General features: G+C 41.9%; 1 protein-coding gene across 8 annotated transcripts; it reads left to right on the plus strand.

Moving 5' to 3' along the window:
• The first annotated feature begins 187 nt into the window (after nt 1-187).
• On the plus strand, nt 188-17,814 carry LOC6537856 (G protein-activated inward rectifier potassium channel 3). 8 transcript variants are annotated; one of them, XM_015193061.3, is made up of 5 exons: nt 188-267; nt 1,820-2,417; nt 15,208-15,322; nt 15,599-16,319; nt 16,381-17,814. In XM_015193061.3, exons 2-5 carry the CDS (start codon nt 2,026-2,028, stop codon nt 17,109-17,111), a joined length of 1,959 nt encoding a protein of 652 aa, XP_015048547.1. In that variant the 5' UTR covers nt 188-267; nt 1,820-2,025; the 3' UTR covers nt 17,112-17,814. The 8 variants fall into 8 exon arrangements, with proteins under 8 accessions (XP_015048547.1, XP_015048550.1, XP_015048551.1 ...); XM_015193064.3 differs by having other exon boundaries at nt 242-690; XM_015193065.3 differs by having other exon boundaries at nt 242-599.
• The last annotated feature ends 102 nt before the right edge of the window (nt 17,815-17,916 follow it).

Here is a 17,916-nt window from a genome sequence, read left to right on the forward strand (position 1 = left end):
TGTGTGTGCTAGATGACGCTACCGGTTGCTCGTGCTTGTTGTAGTTGTAGTTGTTCCTGCTGCTGCTGCTGCTGCGAGTGTTACTGCTGCTGCTGCGTCGGCGGCTGCTGCTGCTGCTGCTGCGGCGTCTGTTGTTGCTGCTCGCCTTTGGATAATAAAACGGGCAACGCGCACTCGAGCGCCAAGTCAATTTGCGAACGCCGCTCGCTCACAACGGTGGCGCAAAAAACAAAAGCAAAGTAATAATAATTTAAATAAAAACAAACGGTAATAGCTCTTCTTCAGTTACCAACCCCTACGCTCCCCCCTCACCCCATCCCGCTCGCACTTTTGTTCCCACGTTGTGCGCGTGCGTGCGCGAGCAGAGCAGCAAACGAGACGAGTCCAAAATCAGAAATCCGACAACAGAAATCCGACATCCAAATCCAAAACCAAAACCAAAATAAGTCGCCAGTCTCCAACGCGTCTCGTCCACAGCAGGTCCACTTCGAAAATCGCGCGTTTCGCGTTTGGCAGTTCGAAATTTCCAAAGTTTCGAACGAAAGTCGCGAACGAAAATCGTGGATGCTCAAGAATTCGCGTGAATTCCCAATAATTGTGTGGGTTTAGTTTTGAAACAAAACAAAAAAAAAATAGAAAGAAAATTAGAAAAGAAATCAAATTTTCTGGGGAAACTCTCGAGTGAAAACGGTTTGTGTTGTCATTGTTATTATTTTATGTGTGTTTCCCGTTTATGGTCGCTCGCACCAGAGAACCCCAAAATAAAATGTTGACTTCATATAATTTGCATAAAAAAACCAAAAAACAAAAAAAATAACAAGCTTAGCGCTGAAATATGAAATTATGGAAATATTCCAACAAAAACATACAACAAATTATCGCTCATACATTTTATGAGCATAAGCTCCGGTCGCCATCTCATTTGGCTGAAAATTTATAAACAATACGAGACAGTATACTTTGCAATTGTTTATTAAATTCCATATACTGCAAGCCAAAATTGTTCTAAAATTATTTGAGCGCAATGGGAAAAACAGCGGGATAATCAGTGTGCAAAAAATATGAAATGAAAATATATAGAAACATAAAGGTATAAATTACTTGAAATGAACTGAATGATTCAGAATTTGTGCTTAGAGATTCAATAAATATTTATGCTGATTTTGAGTGTGTCATGAGCTCAAGCTGTTTAAACAAAACCTAACTAATTGATTGAATATTATTTCTTTTAAATTTTATTTGAAGCTTTTCAAAAACACACACGAAATGTGTGATGTATTTTATGTGGTTTAATAACTAGTTAGCAGTAGTAATAATGCAATAAAATATATATTTTCTTCTAGACAGTCTCTGTTTACATAGTAAAATATGTGAATATTTTTATGTTGTTTCAAACTCATAAACTTATTATGACCGTCTGCAAAAAGTCGCACACCAAAAATATTCCGTTGAAAACTTGATTGATTTAGATAGCTAATTCCGTAGGGCCGTAGAACACCAAATCGCCAGTTGGTCCCGTTCGAGACGAGCACCCCAACACGATATGATAATAATGATAACGATAATGAACCAAAACCGCAGTTCGTACAATTCACGAATTGTCTAACCACAAATCGAAATAAACTTTAGGAGTTTGTTAAGTGTATTAAAGCCTTTAAAGCGGAAAGCGAGATGAAAACGCTGAAAAGTGTGAACTTTATAATAAGATGTGGGCGGTGTGACAATACCCAATACCCATATAGCACCCAGATGTTTAAACCCCATATATGTGCACTGTAACTGAAGTCTAATCCGCATTCGTGTTCCATTTCGGTTGCAGAGAACAACGTGGCCGCCAGCAAAGAACCATCCATGATTGGCTCGCACTTTTCCAGACTGCAAAAGAAACGCGCCCTCAACAGCTATTCAAATTTTCCCTTATAACGAATAATTTCACCCAAATCGGCGACCAATCGAGATATATACCAAAGATATCGCAGTGCAGTACCAGTTAGTTAGTCCGTAACTATTAGCCGTAACTAGTCAATGCCAAAAATGATAGTGGATAAATCGGAATTGGTGGGCGAGAATGCCTGGGCCAAACTACTGCCCGAGGAGAAGGAGAAAGAAAAGGCCGTCATAGTCAAGATGAACAGCAGCAGTAGCAATAACAACGACTCCAAGGAGACGACACCCCTCAATGTGGATCAACTGGTGGCCGCCACCAGTCCTGCAGCTCAGGGCGAGCAGAGTGCCGTCTGCCTGGAGGACACCTACAAGCGCACCTCAACCTATGCCTCCAACATCAATTCCACGGGCGGCGAGTCCAGCGGCAGTGGCACTCAACTTTCCCGCAAGGAGTCCATCCTGGGCAGCTTCCATCGGCAAATCCGGCGATCCATTAAAGCGGTCAGCGAATCGCCCGGCCCACTTACGAGGTGAGTGCGATAAGACTATTGAAGTTGCGGCCAACATGACGTATGAGTAATATTGCATTACTCATACGCCCTGTTGAGAGCTGTGTTATAAGACAACGGGGTGTCTTTCATATGCTCTTGGTAACCATAGCTACGCTAATTTTAGGTTAATATTAAGTGGTATTGTAGTAGCTAACTTTATTAGCGAAAGGAATTTGCTATGTAGAAATTTTCTGCCGTTCAGGTGCCACATTATTCGCAATATTTATGTGCATCCCAAACTATTTTGAACTCAAGCTGGCTAACAATCAAATTGAATGTTTTTGAGCATTTCAGCGTGAGTTATTTGTAGTTATCCTTTGTGGCTTAAATGGCCAAATGCTCGTTCCTCGGTGTAAATTGGTTGTGTAACTGATTCCAAGAGGCTCTTTGTAATGATGCAAGATCAAAGCAATGCTCTACATGAGTAAACTATTAGCAATATTTTGAATTTTACTGGAAATTTCCAAGAACTTGCAGTCATGCAATCACCACAAATACGAATATATCCACTCAATCGATGCCCACACACACACCTCAATGGCAATGTGTTGTCGGTAAACAAACAGCATTTGCTGCACTTCCCCCTGACTGGATTTTGTGGCCTTTTTCTCAAGACTCTTGTTTTTAACATGTGACTTTGCTATGCAAATGGAGGTGACGTCTGTTGGTCAGTTGTGAATGGAGAACTGAGAACTGAGAACCGAGAACTGAGAATCGAGTCACTAGAGCGAGATAAACCTTTTGACTTGATTGCCTGAAATGACAAAATTGAATTATTTTGATTTGAGCACCGACAGTGGGTGGACAATTAAATATTATTTCCGCCTGTTGATTCTGGCTCAGCGTGCGATTTAGATACATATGATATATACACACATGTGTGGAGATACTGATTCAGATGCTGGCTGCCTTAATTGGGAATAGAGACTGACTCGGTATCTGTGTACTGTGTACCTCCCGTGCCGAAATGAACGCCCCTGACATTACGCATGTGTCTGTTTACCGAGCTGCTTAATGCCGTGGCAAACTCCACGCTGTTTATAAGAACGTTCTCCCAGAGAACCAGCCGTTGATAACCGCGTGCCCAGAGTCAACGACTTGCACCTGCCCCTGCCTTGACATAAATTTGCATAATGCGCCGCCGCGGAGCCTCGAATTCTCGATGTCGATTTGGCAATCCACTAATTCACTTGCCCATAAGTTAATTACAAACGTGTTAACTGCTCGGCGGCCGGCCGCTGAGGCTTACACTCATTTTTTTTTTTCTGAAAATTCTGGCCAAATGCCAGAAGCGAGAATCCGCGGGAATTTCCTATGTGGATGCCAGAGAATTATGCTTGCCACTCACGGACACACCCTCTATAAATAGATATTGAGTGCTTTCGATGCTGATATTAATGCCCTGCGGCAAAATTCGACACACTTTCTTTTGACGAGCGCAATCTTTGCTTCTGCGGCGCACGGTGCGTATGATTGATTTTTGCCTCATTTCCGCCAACAATTGATTTGGCCAATACTTTGCCAATAGTCGCCGATCGTGCGCCACTCGAACCTGTCCGAGATCGTGAGTACAGCCGATTGCTCACGATTCAGCGAAATTAATTATTTTTATGATGATAGATCCATTCGATAAGGCGCCGCGGAATCACCGCTCAACGACCCGATGATTGTGACCACTTGGCAGTGGGTTGGGCAAGATTCGAACGGTCAATTATCGCCAATACTATACGCTGTAAATTGATCTGCGGAAAGAACTGGAATTATTTAATCGTTTTACAAGCAGTTCTAAGTACTCACATTTAACATTTAGGTGTTCGCTAGCCACTACAATTAGCAAAATGAGGGGTAACATGAGCATTCATTATTTCACCTAATACTCAGACTGTACCTAAAGAATATTACTGGCATTTTAAGTTACCCTACAGAAGGTAATATTTTCATATATTTTATAGAATTTAAGGATCCTATCTGATTTCTTGAATAAGTATTGCTACCTTGTGCCACGTGCAATTCACTATCGTAGATTACTATTTCAACTTATCATGATCAATCAATGTAAGGCAAAAAAGTCACGTTGTTAATACCTTACAGCAAACTATTTAAATTGTAAAGGAAGTGAAATGATGGGTTGACTGATGAATTGATCTATATTCGACTTTTTCATCAACATTTAGTAAGTTTTAACTGAAACTTCAAGAGGTAACTTCTGTCTGCAAGGGAATGCTATGCAATGACATCTGCTCAAAGGATTACCATTCACAATCAGCACCACTTGATCCTTGAGCTTAATGGCAGAGAGCAGGACGGTGTGCTTGATGGCTTGATCCATCTGTTGACTTGTTCATGAGTCCACCAGGTGATTAGAAAGACTACAAGTTGGTCGTGTGCAAAGTCGTAGCGCTGATATCAAATATCAGTTCAATCGAGAGCCACCAATAAATTAGTCGCAATGCAAACGTAACTTTTTTTTTCAATGGGATGTTCGTCAGGAGTCACATGCATCGCATGCGGAATCTATTTGTGGTCACCAGAGATACGGAGTCTTCGGCCGAGGGCCGCTAATCACCTAACGAATTGTGATTGAATAAGCAGGCGTGCTCGATTTGATTATCGCATATCGTAGCTAATATACACATATTTATACAGACGTGCAGATATTAGTATTTCACTGTCTGATGGTGGATGGTATGCATAAATATTTACACACATGTCCACACACTGATGGCACTAATGAAACTGCAGTTATAAATTGAGCTTTATGCGCGCTAATTGGCGAAAATCTTTAAACTTGATTGTCACTCGTACTCGCACTCGACTTAGCCTGCCCGCCAGTTTCCGACTTATGAATATTTTTTTATTGTTTAAGTGTCTTTTGTCTCTGGCGATTTATGCAAACGATCGGCTGTCAGGCGATGTAACTGTTTATGGACACGCGGCGAATTCGGGACGTTAATTGCCTGATTTAAGGGCGAATTAAGTGGTACAGAGAGAGAAAAGTTTAATACTAGCTTTTAATAAATACAAAGTAGCACATATTTTTGCTTTACCATATCCAATGCAACAGCTATAGTTGCAACTTAATGGTGAATAAAGAAATATAGTTTATAGCTAGAGTGTTCTTCTTCTCTCTTTCCTTCTTGTTGTTCTTGTTTCTCTCCGTGCACAAGGAGAGTTCTTCCTGTTGTGCGCTCCTCTCCCTCTCCCTCTCTCGCGCGCTCCTGCCGTTAATCTCTCGCAACAAAAGAAGTGAGCTGAATTTATCAGCTGTTGTATTTCATGCTTGAGAGTGCTTGCCAACCGGGCGTATGTGTGATTTTAGCAACACGCTGTTGTCACTCTGTGTGTGTTTTTGTTTGCTTTGCCATTGCTTTTGCCGCTGCTTTTGCCGCTGCTTTTGCTCTGCTGCGGCTGTGCTTGTGCTTGTGCTGCCGCATTGCTGTGTTGCTGCTATCGCGTCTTCCACTTTAAACTCAAAATAATAAAAAGCAACAAAGATGTCAACCGAACGTTTCAGTTTGAGTTCAGCCGTCTTCGCAGAAAGTTATACACCTGCGCCGCGCTCTCGTCTCGCTCGCACTCCTCTCCTCTCGTTCGCTCTCTCTCTCTCGTTGCAAGATCCCCAAAAAGAGAGGCAGCACGGGGAGCTACTTAAAACGCATTTCGTGCCACAATTGGCGCAGTGGTAGAAAAGACACCGTTAGAAACAGTTCTGTCATCGCTAACCGTTTACCGTTAGTTACAAAGTGTCACTTTTAACTCGAAACTAACTGTGCAACCGCTCTCTGCAGCGATTTGTTTCGAAAACGAATTATGCTCGCCTTTGTTTACTTCAAAATAAAAACCATATTCGCCTTTCCCACCACAAAAAGAACGCATTTGTAATAATACAAAAATAAGGGAGAGAAGCAGCTCATAAATATCGAAAATACATAAAACAAAAAAGTTCGCAAAAATAAAAAAAAACCCGCAACCGAAACCTGCCTCACACACGAGTTTATCCAACGATAACGTCATCCGCTTTGCCAACAGTATTAAAGTTAATCTGAAAAGTGCTCGAATCTTTTGTTTTCAATCGTCATAATTGTAATAAACACAACAACTACAAAACTAAATTATAAATAATAACAACAACAGCAATTTGTTGCCAAGGCTGCCGTGCACAGTTTCGCTTCGTTGTTGTTTCTGCTCAATGGTGGAGGAGCTGTCAACTGAACATCGCTGCCGACGTCGCTGTTGCCGTTACATTTCAGTTGCTGCCATCGCATAAAAACCAAACAGAGATCCCCGAACCGCGACAGAAACAGCAAATTTACATAGCATTATACACGTTACACAACGCAGCAGCGCGTGCCAGTGCAAAGGCCCCAAAAGCCCCAAAAACCCATATAGCCAGAATCGGAATAGGAATCCTCACGTCCAAACAACACCACGAAATTCCTTTTGGCCACCATGAAGCGTCTGATGACCTGGGAGCGCGATCTCGTGGATGCCATGTATGAGTAAGTTGGTAGTGCCACCAGTACACTCACCAAAAATACACCTAAGTACTAGAATAGCTGGGAAAAAGCTTTTGATTTGATCATATTTTGTATACCAATTAAATAATATTATTGTAGTAAATCTTAAATGGTGAGCAATTACCATAAATAGTTTTAAATGACTAAGCGATTAGTCACTGAACTATTGCCACATATCTGTTTGAAGTAAACAACACTCTGTTTTGGCACCGTGTAAAAGCCTGGCTTAAATGCCCCCCAGCTAAACGATTTCGTTTATCACATGCGGCTATTGAGTTTATGGACGGGTTTCCAAATGCATTGTTTGAAAGCGAGAAGAAGCAGCACGTGCTAGCCGCCACAAGAGAAAAACATAACAAATGGCAGCAAAACTAGTTTGCTTGCATTGAACTCGCGAGCAAAGTGAACTTGTGACAGAGAGCAAGGCGACGCATCGGGAGATGAGATATATCAGTGTATCGAATGGTATGTGGTGTGTGTGGTGTGTGTGGCATATAGGGTACAGTACGGCCAACAGAAACCAAAACAAAACAAAACAAGACAAAGCGTATGTGGTGAGCACGGCATGGCAACCGAACTCTTATAATGAACTGCTGCATCAGCTGCTGCTGTCTGCGTATAAGAGTGGCACATGTGTTTGGGATCCACCTCCCCCCCAACCGCCAACCTCCAATCCCAAGGGAGCTCTCTCTCTCCGGCGCCCTCTGTCTCACTCTCACACAGGAAGCCGGGTGACGTGACCCTGTCTCCCTCACATCCATCTGCACAGAGAAAAAAAATATATTAAACTACTTGCTTTTCTGTGTTGAAAGGTTACTAGTAATCTTATATACAGGTATATATTGTTAAAATGTATCTTTAAAGTTTCAATTAAACTATCTGTTTATATATTCTACACAGCTTAGTTTAGCATTCAGTAGATCATCTTATCAAATTTATTTTCTTCCTGTGTAAGTGCTGCCTGTGGAATTTAAATGCCGGCACTTACCTTTATGAATAAAATGGAGGCCGGGTGAGAAATGCTTAACGTGCATTTACTTACCAATTTGGCGATATGCCACAAACACAGACCCAAACCAAAAATAAAAAACAAATTGGGGCTTGCCAAAGGATTTCTACCTGTTTAAAGCCTTAAGATATTCGAGTTCGCTGCACGCTTCTGTGTTTGCACAATTTATAAAGCTTCAAGTCTATTTGTGTTGGCCGAAATTTATAACTATTAGGGCTCAACCGCCAAAGATAAACAACATTTAAAAAAGATATCAGGAAATTGCTTATCTGGGGATTTTAGGGTGTTACCGCAAAGAAGGTCAAGACTTAAGGCGTTATGCAAACTATATTTAAATAAATATTTGACTCTAGATTTCATTTAATGAGCAAGAGCTGTACCCAATTGTCACAAAGTTTTCAAGGTACATGCAAGATACACCCTTTGAATAGACTGTACTTGAGAGATGCATGTTAATACTGGTAAGCCATTCATATTGGAGTAAAAGTAAAAGCCGACAGCCTTGCGATTTAATTCCCTGCCATAAATTGGCAGTAAATGTTCCACCGATTTCGGAACTTTCAACAATAAAAGCCACTTTCCAGTGCCATAACTGATGATCGCGTCGCACCTTTTGCGCAGACTGTACGTCGAGCATTTTTGGGATGCAGAAAGCGTGTAATCATTAGCTTAACAAGCGGCGCATGCTGATGGTTTCTAGCAATTTTTTTATTTTTTTTTTTTTTGATGTCTTGGGCAACTTTTGTCGAAATAAACTGCTGACAAGAGCGGTCCGTTTGTCACATGGCCATAATATTTACCCAGTTTATTTCTTGTGTACTCTTCTTGGCATTATTTACAAGTGTGCCGCCACAGGCCACGATTACGGCAGATAAACGAAACTGCGAATGATAAGGCCAATTAGCACCTGGAATCGAGGTTGTATCTTCGAGTTGGGCTCGGAATTTTTACACAATTCGCGCTGTGCCAAATGACTCACTTGAGACACGCTTGCCGTCCATGTCAGAGAGACAGCGGATACTTTTCCAGCTAATGATGAATATTTCACCGATAACTTCATATGCAAATATCCGCAGTTTCATATTTTCGCATTTTCGGGCTAATATTTACACTGAGACATCTGTTTGGTATTTACTGCGAGCGGAGGAGTAGGGAAAGGAGTGCTTAATTTCTTTATTTGCACACTAATTGAGATCGCAATTCAAGGTGGAAACTTACTAGACGCCATCGGCACAAAATATATCCTAACAAAATGCGGTTGATAAATTGACTTGCTAATTGGTTGCTCAATTTATTTGCTCTGGTTTACCAGAGACACACGATCCCGGCGTGACTACAAAGCTAATAATATCCCCCTGTGGGTGCTAAAATTAATGTTTTCTTTTAAGATTTAGCCGGGGAAATTCTGCGGATAATGAGGCTTATAAACGTTTAGCGATCGATTGCGAGCCACGAGTTTATTATTGGTATTTCATATCAAAATGCGGCGTGACTGATCGCAAAACATTTTATCATATTAAAAAGTAAAAAGTTTTTTGACCAGACTTTGCATAGATTATGTTTATCTCGTCAGTTTAGTTTTCTAGTTTTAAGGCATCATAAACTCAAGAAAGCCTTTCGAGGCTAAGTCAGTGAACTTTAGAGCCACACAAGGTTTTTGGCCTATCTCAACTCACAACTAAGTCACTTGGCTCACTAAGTCACCTTTTATGATCTTTCCATAAGTTTATGAAATCTTCTGCTGACTACTTGCTACCAAAAATAGCCGCACTTTCTTTGGACAGTCAAACGTTTAGTCATAGTTATGGTCGCCACTAAATAAGTCCGGCCATGTTTATAAGATTGTATATCTTTACACCGATATCAACACTTGACTACAAATGTGGCGATTACCGGCTAGATGCGTCACAGCCTAGACGTCACTGGTTACTGGTTGAAAAGCAGTGGAAGTTGTTTTTGGGAAATCTTAGTTCACTGTAAGAAATTACTCATGGGTCTTATTGGCTCAGACGGCGGGTTCTTTCCATTTCGGTCAGCAATCTTTTACTTTTGCCTTGGCGTATTTTTCGGCTGAGATTAGATACAGTGTGGATGACAGTGGGCACTCGCGTTAGCAGACCAACTACGAGGAGAGCGAGCCACTCCAACCCAAAATTGGTTCATTCAACTTGCGAACGATCTGTATTGGTATTTCCCATGCGGGAAATTCTGGCTATTTTCGAACGAGCAAAGTGCGAGGCGTTGGCAGAACGAACCGGTTCATGGGGGATAAGTCGGAGCATATTCTATATATATATATATTCCATATACATACATACATATATCTGGCACTGGCGATCCTTTTCTGTTTTCTGCGTTTCCAAATTAAATCGCCAACTAAGAAAAGCAAAAATTTCACATTATTGAATTGACGCACAATATTAGAATCATTTTATATTATATGTGGTATATGGGCATAATGCAAATATGTGATCAATTGGGTTCCATCAGGTGTGGCATGTGTCAATCGCGGGCAAACACGGTTAATGAGGCAAACAGATAGCCCACGTGCGGCTGTATTTGTGCGGGGTATCTGATAAATAGGAACTGGCATTCCAATTGTTTATAGCTACCAGACACACGAGTACGAGTACGAGTACGAGTACATGCATGTGTAATTAGGTGAAATGAGTAAATGAGGCGGCAGTCCAACAACAACAAAACTGTACAATCCGCTGTCAGTGAGCGTAGAACATGTATATTGATGATTGGATGGGGGGGGAGGGGATTGGCAAGGGGGTGCGGGCAGCGGTACTAATATCAACAGTGAATTTTGTTTGCAGCGCGACGAGGGCGAATTTCAATTTGCTCGTCGAGCAGTTGGCAAAAAGTTGTTCGATCGCACAGTTCACACAACCGATACAAAACGTTAACAAAAAACAGAAACAAAAAAAAACAAAAAAAGTAAAGAAAAGAACTATTAAATAAATAGGACAAAAGGCGTGAAATTCTACGCGGCATACAAGTTAATTAACCGGCTGAAAAGTGGCGCAATTTGAAAGTTTTGGCAACTCAACTCCCTCGAAATGCTGAGAACTCGCTTCTGTGATTTACTGACCTGTTCGGCACGTCGTCGCCTTCTGCTGAAACACTGCCTGTGCTTTATTTTTATAACAATGACAAACTAGAGCAAGAGAAGACTCTTGAATGTGTTTTTTATAAATTCGCTTAAAACAAGCTAAGCAAAGAACAGCACTCAATTGATCGCAACCAACAGTATTGCCTTGTCTCATAGTCTCGTGATCCCAGGGCAATCCCATACATACTTGTACATCATCCATCAAAGGCACCAAGATGTCTGAGCTGCGTCGCAGTTTGAGTCGCCTCTCGATGATCGTCTACAGAGCCACCCATTCCAGCGAGCAGTCGTGGCGGGAGGAGCTTCTCAGGTAAAAGCCAGCTGGACAAGATCGATCATCGATATCGATCGGGGTATCTATGGGAAGATGATCACTTAGGTGCTTTAGAGTGTTTATCAAAGTGAGCGTGAAATTGGGCAACTCTTGTAGAACATTGCTTTTCAATAAGTGATTGGCTCTTTCAAGTTGACAGTACACCCTGTAAAGTGGCTTGTTCTACTGCTTATAGCTAGCATTTGATTAATGGTAAAAAAGTACTTATACTATATCTATATTCTGGTACAATCCAGTAAGCAGCACACCGGTTCTACAGATCACATTCCATAACTTTACTTGGTTTTATAATGGCTTACGTAGTCACCCTTGAAGGTTATTTAAACAGCTGAAACTCGCCACGATCTCGGTACTATACATAAGTTCATGTGTACAGCTGTACATAATTTCTATACTATACTATACTATATATGCATCTGCGCAATCGGATCTATAATGTTTAATCAAAGGCGGCATAAATATTTGCCCGAAAGGCATTTCCATTTGCTTCTTGGCAATACAGCAACCTCTGCTAATGTATGCACACAATATCCGTTCTATATATAATGCTTTCTGATCAAAGTTCACTTGAGATGCACGAAAGGATGTTTTCTTTGCCACAATCCTTTGTTTTTTTTCCACTTTGGTAAGCAATGTGCACGAACTCGTTGAGTGGCCAAATTTGTATGTTGACATCTTAAATATTCTAATATATATGCAAATTCATAATTATTCTTTTCACTTTTGCCATTTGCAATTTGGCAAAGCAAAAGAAGCCAGCAAAAGTGCAGGTACAGTACGTTTTGTAAACGTAAATCATTGTTAAATAAATGTATCCATGTTATCGCAGCGTAAAGCATTAAATAGATTAGGTGGAAAATTGAATCATCATTAGTTAAGGTTACTGGGGCTTCCGGAATTGGTTTGTTTTCAACACGCCTTTTTATTACGAAACGTGTTGTAAATTTGTCTGGCTGTCTCAGTATGATTTATGGATGGCAATTGCAGCCAGTTGTATGTATGCACTTTATAGTATAGTATAGTATACATATATAGCACAGCTCCACAGAATGCATTTCCTCTGGGCCATAAAACACCAGATCAATGACGTCAGTTGCTGTTGCTATACGAGCTGAGCACACAGATCGGTTTCGATTATGATCATGACCATGGTCAACTTATTTGCACCTTCGATATATAAACTTGCATTAGCAGATGGCCCAATTGCAATGCGCTCGTCCATCAATTTGTTGGCCATTCGCCAGGTGATTGAACAACTATTTGAAATGCTATTGAAGCAACTTAAAAGAGGGGGCATCACCTCCAGCCCAACGCACCTTTCGCCAGAGTTCATCTTGACCAAGGTTAGTTCTGTTTTGACGTTTGCTGCTTCAATTGCCTCGATTAGCTCACAGGCTCACAGCTGTAATTGCAGGCCATAACCCGAGGAGCGCTTATCTGGCCTCCGGCTGCTTAGAGTTCCCCTGAATATAAATATAATGCGACTTTGTATCGTTTGCTCGTCATTTTCCCACTCACTTCCCTATCTATCTCACTTCCAAATCTTAAATATGAGCTGATATCATGAGAGAGTTGACGCATTAGTTTATATACATACATACGAGTATAGATATGTGTCGCCTGTTCCATTGAACTTGTTTTACACTTCACCCCTTTGTCGTCAACCGGTTATTGCATTTGGCAAACCAAAATAAAAATCACAAAAAAAAAGGTGATTATAAACAAAATAATAACAATAACAATGGAGCCGGTTTATTTGCATGAGCGAAACATCAGATTTAAACTAACGAACTCTAATGGCACTGCTGTCGCCCGGAGATTTCTACGAATTTCGGCTGAGTTTCACCTGGCAGATATCATTGTTCTCAGAATTTCTCTCACATTTATGTTTTATCGATTTCATTTATTTTTAATGAGTTTGTACATGTACATGTTAAATCACTCACATTTCGATGACGCATAGCGACAACGTTTTTTTTTACCTCGATAGGAACTTTTAAGCAATCTAAAACATTCAAAACAACAAGTATTAATAATGTTGTTACTCTTGTTCAGAGATAATGTTTGTTATTGGTTAACAACAGTGGATATTTAAATGATTCAGTTCGATTTCTTATCAGCAAAGAGTAAACACTTTCCTAAACAAACAATAAGTCAATAAAATAATGTACTTGGAAATATTTACAAGTCTTGTTTATTAAATTAAACTTTTGTCAAGATATTTCTAAAAAGTTTTTAGTTTGTAACTTAAGATCATATATCTCAAGAATATAACCACTGTTTAAGTACTTATATTTTCGAATAAAAATGCGATTTAAATGCAATTATAGTTCATACCCAATGGTAATGATCGATGGCAAACAAATAGCCATTTCGAAACCATTCGTCGCAAGCAGCTCCATTAGTTTTCGATTCCATCGTGCCATTAGTGCCTCCTTATCGCCACCTTGAATGGATTTCACCTCCTCCGATCTGCTCAAGCTCCACTGGGAACAATTGATAATCGCTGTAAAGCTCAGTTCCCCAAAGAGTGTGGCGACTTTTGCATATGTCTATATGTATGTACATACAATACTCTAGTGGATTTCAGTGCACAAAGCAGAGCGGGCTGATAAACCGAGTAAATGAAATGAATACGAAATATAAATGGACATGTAAATATCAAAGTAAAGCAAAGTGAAACGCAAACTGCAAAAGTCAGCTGCTTGGGGAAGAGTGTGCCTTATACAGTTAGCGATTAATACAAATTACAGTTACTGCCGATCCGATCCGATCCGCTCCAGATGTTCCACTCAGTGCTTATTCGACTACGGTCTCTTCATAATCTTTGCATGCGGCGGATCCAGTGGATCCGGATCCCTGGTACTCGTAGTATCAGTATCAACTTATAAACCGAAAGTGCTCTGTCAAGTGATCTTGCGCATACCTGGTACTCGTAGTATCAGCAACTGATAATCCCCAAACTTTCCATGCTTACAACTAAAGCACTGCCCAAATTCCAGGGTATTCAAAGTGATTGTGGCTAATGTGTGACCCTGCGGTATCCGAAATCTCATCAATTGATAATCGCCAAATGCTCCTCTTGCTGTTTTTTATCGCTCTCGTGTTTGTAGTGTGCTTCTCGAGCATATTGCTCCAGGCTATGATTTGGTAAATAAATCAGATACTCATCTAACTATATCATCTGACTATATAATACGCACTACTGATAACTACATATATTGGTATTATCAGTCAGTGGTTTTTGTCTTCCGACTTCCTGTTGTTGCCCATCCTTTATCAATCCGAACAAAGGCCGGCTATAATCATTCGATATACATATGTGTGTGTGTGCATTGTGCCCAGTTCAGTTCTCCTTCTTATTGTTATGCCACAATCAACCATTCAAGGTTTTTAGTATTGATATTCCTTTTTATTATCGAATTGTGGGTGGAAATCTGTAGTTACTCAGTTAAAAATAACTGCTATTAACTATATATAGAATGCCTTGCAACAAACCAAGCTCTGCTAAGTTTCCAATTGTATATTAAAGCCTAAAAACTAGTGCCAGATAAGGATTTCTTTTTAAGACACAAATGAGTGGACTCTTATCAGAAATGCAAATAGACTAGGTACGCGAATATTCATAGCTTTTGTGAGCCCCTTGAAGATTGTGAATAGATAAGAGCCATCCGCTGCACTTGAAAGTGAAATCCCCAATCCGAGGGCTTACCCAATAAATCGCTGGCATCTATTTCTGTGCCACACCACTAATGTGTCAATCTAAATGTTTCGTTGTTGTTCCGTTTCAGGTACCGGCAGACACGCTTCAGTTCGCGGCGTGTTCGGAAACGTGTGGTCTTCAAGCACGGCGAGTGCAACGTTGTGCAGGGAAATGTGGCCAAGAGGCGGCGTCGCTATCTGCAGGTGAGTTACGGGGGCGTGGCAGTGCGTGGCTATATCTACGTTCGATTTGCGGGGTATATATTTAGACCTCCTTGGCGGTTGGTTTGCATAACGCCTGTCGCCGCGCGACTTTGGCGGCAATTATGTAAATTGATTTGTACGCCTCACGCGGAATTCCAAAATAAAATGTGTGTCGAAAGTATTTTAAGAATTTATAGGAATATACCTATTCCACGAATATTGGCAAATGTGTTAAGCTTTGCATACTAACCTTTAACCTCTTTTTTCCCCTTCCAGGACATCTTCACCACATTGGTGGACGCCCAGTGGCGCTGGACGCTGCTCGTCTTCGCCGCCAGCTTCGTATTCTCGTGGGCCTTCTTTGGTTTCATCTGGTGGATCATCGCCTATGCGCACAATGATCTGGAGTACACCAATCTCAAGAACCAGTCACCCGATCTGGTGGCCAACATGACGCACACGGTCTGCGTCACACAGGTCTCCAATATGATGTCCGCCTTCCTCTACTCCGTGGAAACGCAGACGACGATAGGCTATGGTAATCGCTATGTGACGGAGGAGTGTCCAGAGGCGATATTCACCATGTGCATCCAGTGCATCACGGGTGTCTTCATCCAGGCCTTCATGGTGGGCATTGTGTTTGCCAAGCTGTCGCGTCCCAAGAAGCGTGCCCAGACGCTGCTCTTCTCCCGCAATGCTGTGATCTGCCACCGGGATGGTGTGCCATGTCTGATGTTCCGTGTGGGTGACATGCGCAAGTCGCACATCATCGAGGCCCATGTGCGGGCCCAGATCATCCGCAAGAAGGTGACGAAGGAGGGCGAGGTGCTGCCCTTCTACCAGCAGGAGTTGCACATCGGTGCCGATGGTGGCGAGGATCGGCTGATGTTCATCTGGCCCACGACCATTGTGCACAAGATCGATCGGAACAGTCCGCTGTACATGCTCTCCGCCTCGGATATGCTGAAGGAACGCTTCGAAGTGGTGGTTATGCTGGGTGAGTTTTCCTCATATTCCCAAGATTCTAGAAATGTAAACTAATAGCGGTGCATTTTCAGAGGGTGTCATCGAGTCCACTGGCATGACCACGCAGGCGAGGAGCAGCTACTTGCCCTCCGAGGTGCTGTGGGGCCATCGCTTCGTGAATGTGGTGTCCTTCCGCAAGGAGACGGGCGAGTACGAGGTGGACTATACGCTATTCAACAACACCTACGACGTGGACACACCGCTGTGCAGCGCCAAGCAGCTGGACGAGCTCAAGTCGGAGTACACGAAGAGCGCCAAGAGTGTTAACGCACCCTTTGCGGATCGCACGCTCTCGGCCAGCTTGTTCCAGCGCATTGCATCCGCCGCCTCGGTGGATCATCTGGATCCGGCGAGCGACGAATCGCTGGACTCTGGACGCCTGCAGATACGCTCCCATTCCATACCCAACGGCGTGATGGCCAGCGAGCTGGAGCCGCTGAATAACAACAAGCATGGCGCTTCGTTCACCATGGGCGGCCTGACCATCACGACGACGGCGCCCAGCATACCCAACCTATCCAGTATTAACGAGAAGACCAACTCCGGTAATTCCATAAACAGCAGCAACTACAGCAATAACAATAGCCTCAGCACGCTGACCGGAGGAGGAAGTGCTGCCAGCGGCGGAACCGGTGGAGGCATCACCATTGTGGCAGGTTCTGGGAACCATGGCGGCGGTGGTGGTGGTGGCGGCAGACACAAGTCGAATCCCCGCCGTTTGAGCATCAAGCAGGATCAGCTGCCCATCGATTCCATTTGTTGATATTATTAACTGAGTGGCTGACTTAACTGGCTACCCTGCCGTGTGCGTCAGTTAGCTGATGTGTTGTATTCTAGTTAAGCATAGGCTCCCAATATAATTCTAACTCAAACTAAGCTAAGCGAAATTCCATGGAGAGCTCATCTGTCATAGCCATAGAGCTGCTGCAGCTGTGAACACCCCACAAAAATCCCCCTTTCCTGCTGAAGTGGAGGCAATCTGATTGTTAACCCACCTACCACCTACTTACTACTAACCCTGAAACGATTGTATATGTCTAGGCTAAGCTGATGAATGATTCACGTTGTTAGCTTTACTTGTGTTGAATTTACTATAGTTAAGTTACAAATTGATATTAACGCAAAGTAAGATGTGAGACCCAGAAACCAAAATGCTGCAACTTAGGCAACTAGAGAAATCATTAAACGGCTCACTTGATCATGAAATTTATGCGAAGACGCAGCGGAATTGAAAATTCCCTTTAACCCGATTATTGTTTAAACATTACTCAACTTCAATGAGATAGAAAATGTACATTTTATTCGATACACTGTTTCAAAAACAAAGAGCTTCAATTATCATAATGAGTGGACAATAAAATTGTATGCGTATGTGAGTGATTGATATATGAATTTTATTTTTAAGCTTCGCCCAGATTGTGAAAATGAAAGACGGTGAATATACCATAAGATGGAAAGAACAGAAACTAACCGCTGAGTTTTATTTGGGATACTGCGGTTACTGGATGAAATGAATCACTTTAAGATTATAGTTCCATGATCTTAGGAATAATAATTCCAGAAGAAGA

This window comes from Drosophila yakuba, chromosome 3R (assembly GCF_016746365.2).
Source record: "Drosophila yakuba strain Tai18E2 chromosome 3R, Prin_Dyak_Tai18E2_2.1, whole genome shotgun sequence".
Lineage (NCBI taxonomy): Eukaryota > Metazoa > Arthropoda > Insecta > Diptera > Drosophilidae > Drosophila > Drosophila yakuba.

Excerpts from the sequence above, each read along its gene's own strand:
- LOC6537856 (XM_015193061.3), top strand. The coding sequence starts at position 2,026 with ATGCCAAAAATGATAGTGGATAAATCGGAATTGGTGGGCGAGAATGCC. Across the intron at positions 2,418-15,207 it reads TCGCCCGGCCCACTTACGAG|GTACCGGCAGACACGCTTCA; the intron begins GTGAGTGCGATA and ends GTTCCGTTTCAG. Across the intron at positions 16,320-16,380 it reads CGAAGTGGTGGTTATGCTGG|AGGGTGTCATCGAGTCCACT; the intron begins GTGAGTTTTCCT and ends GTGCATTTTCAG.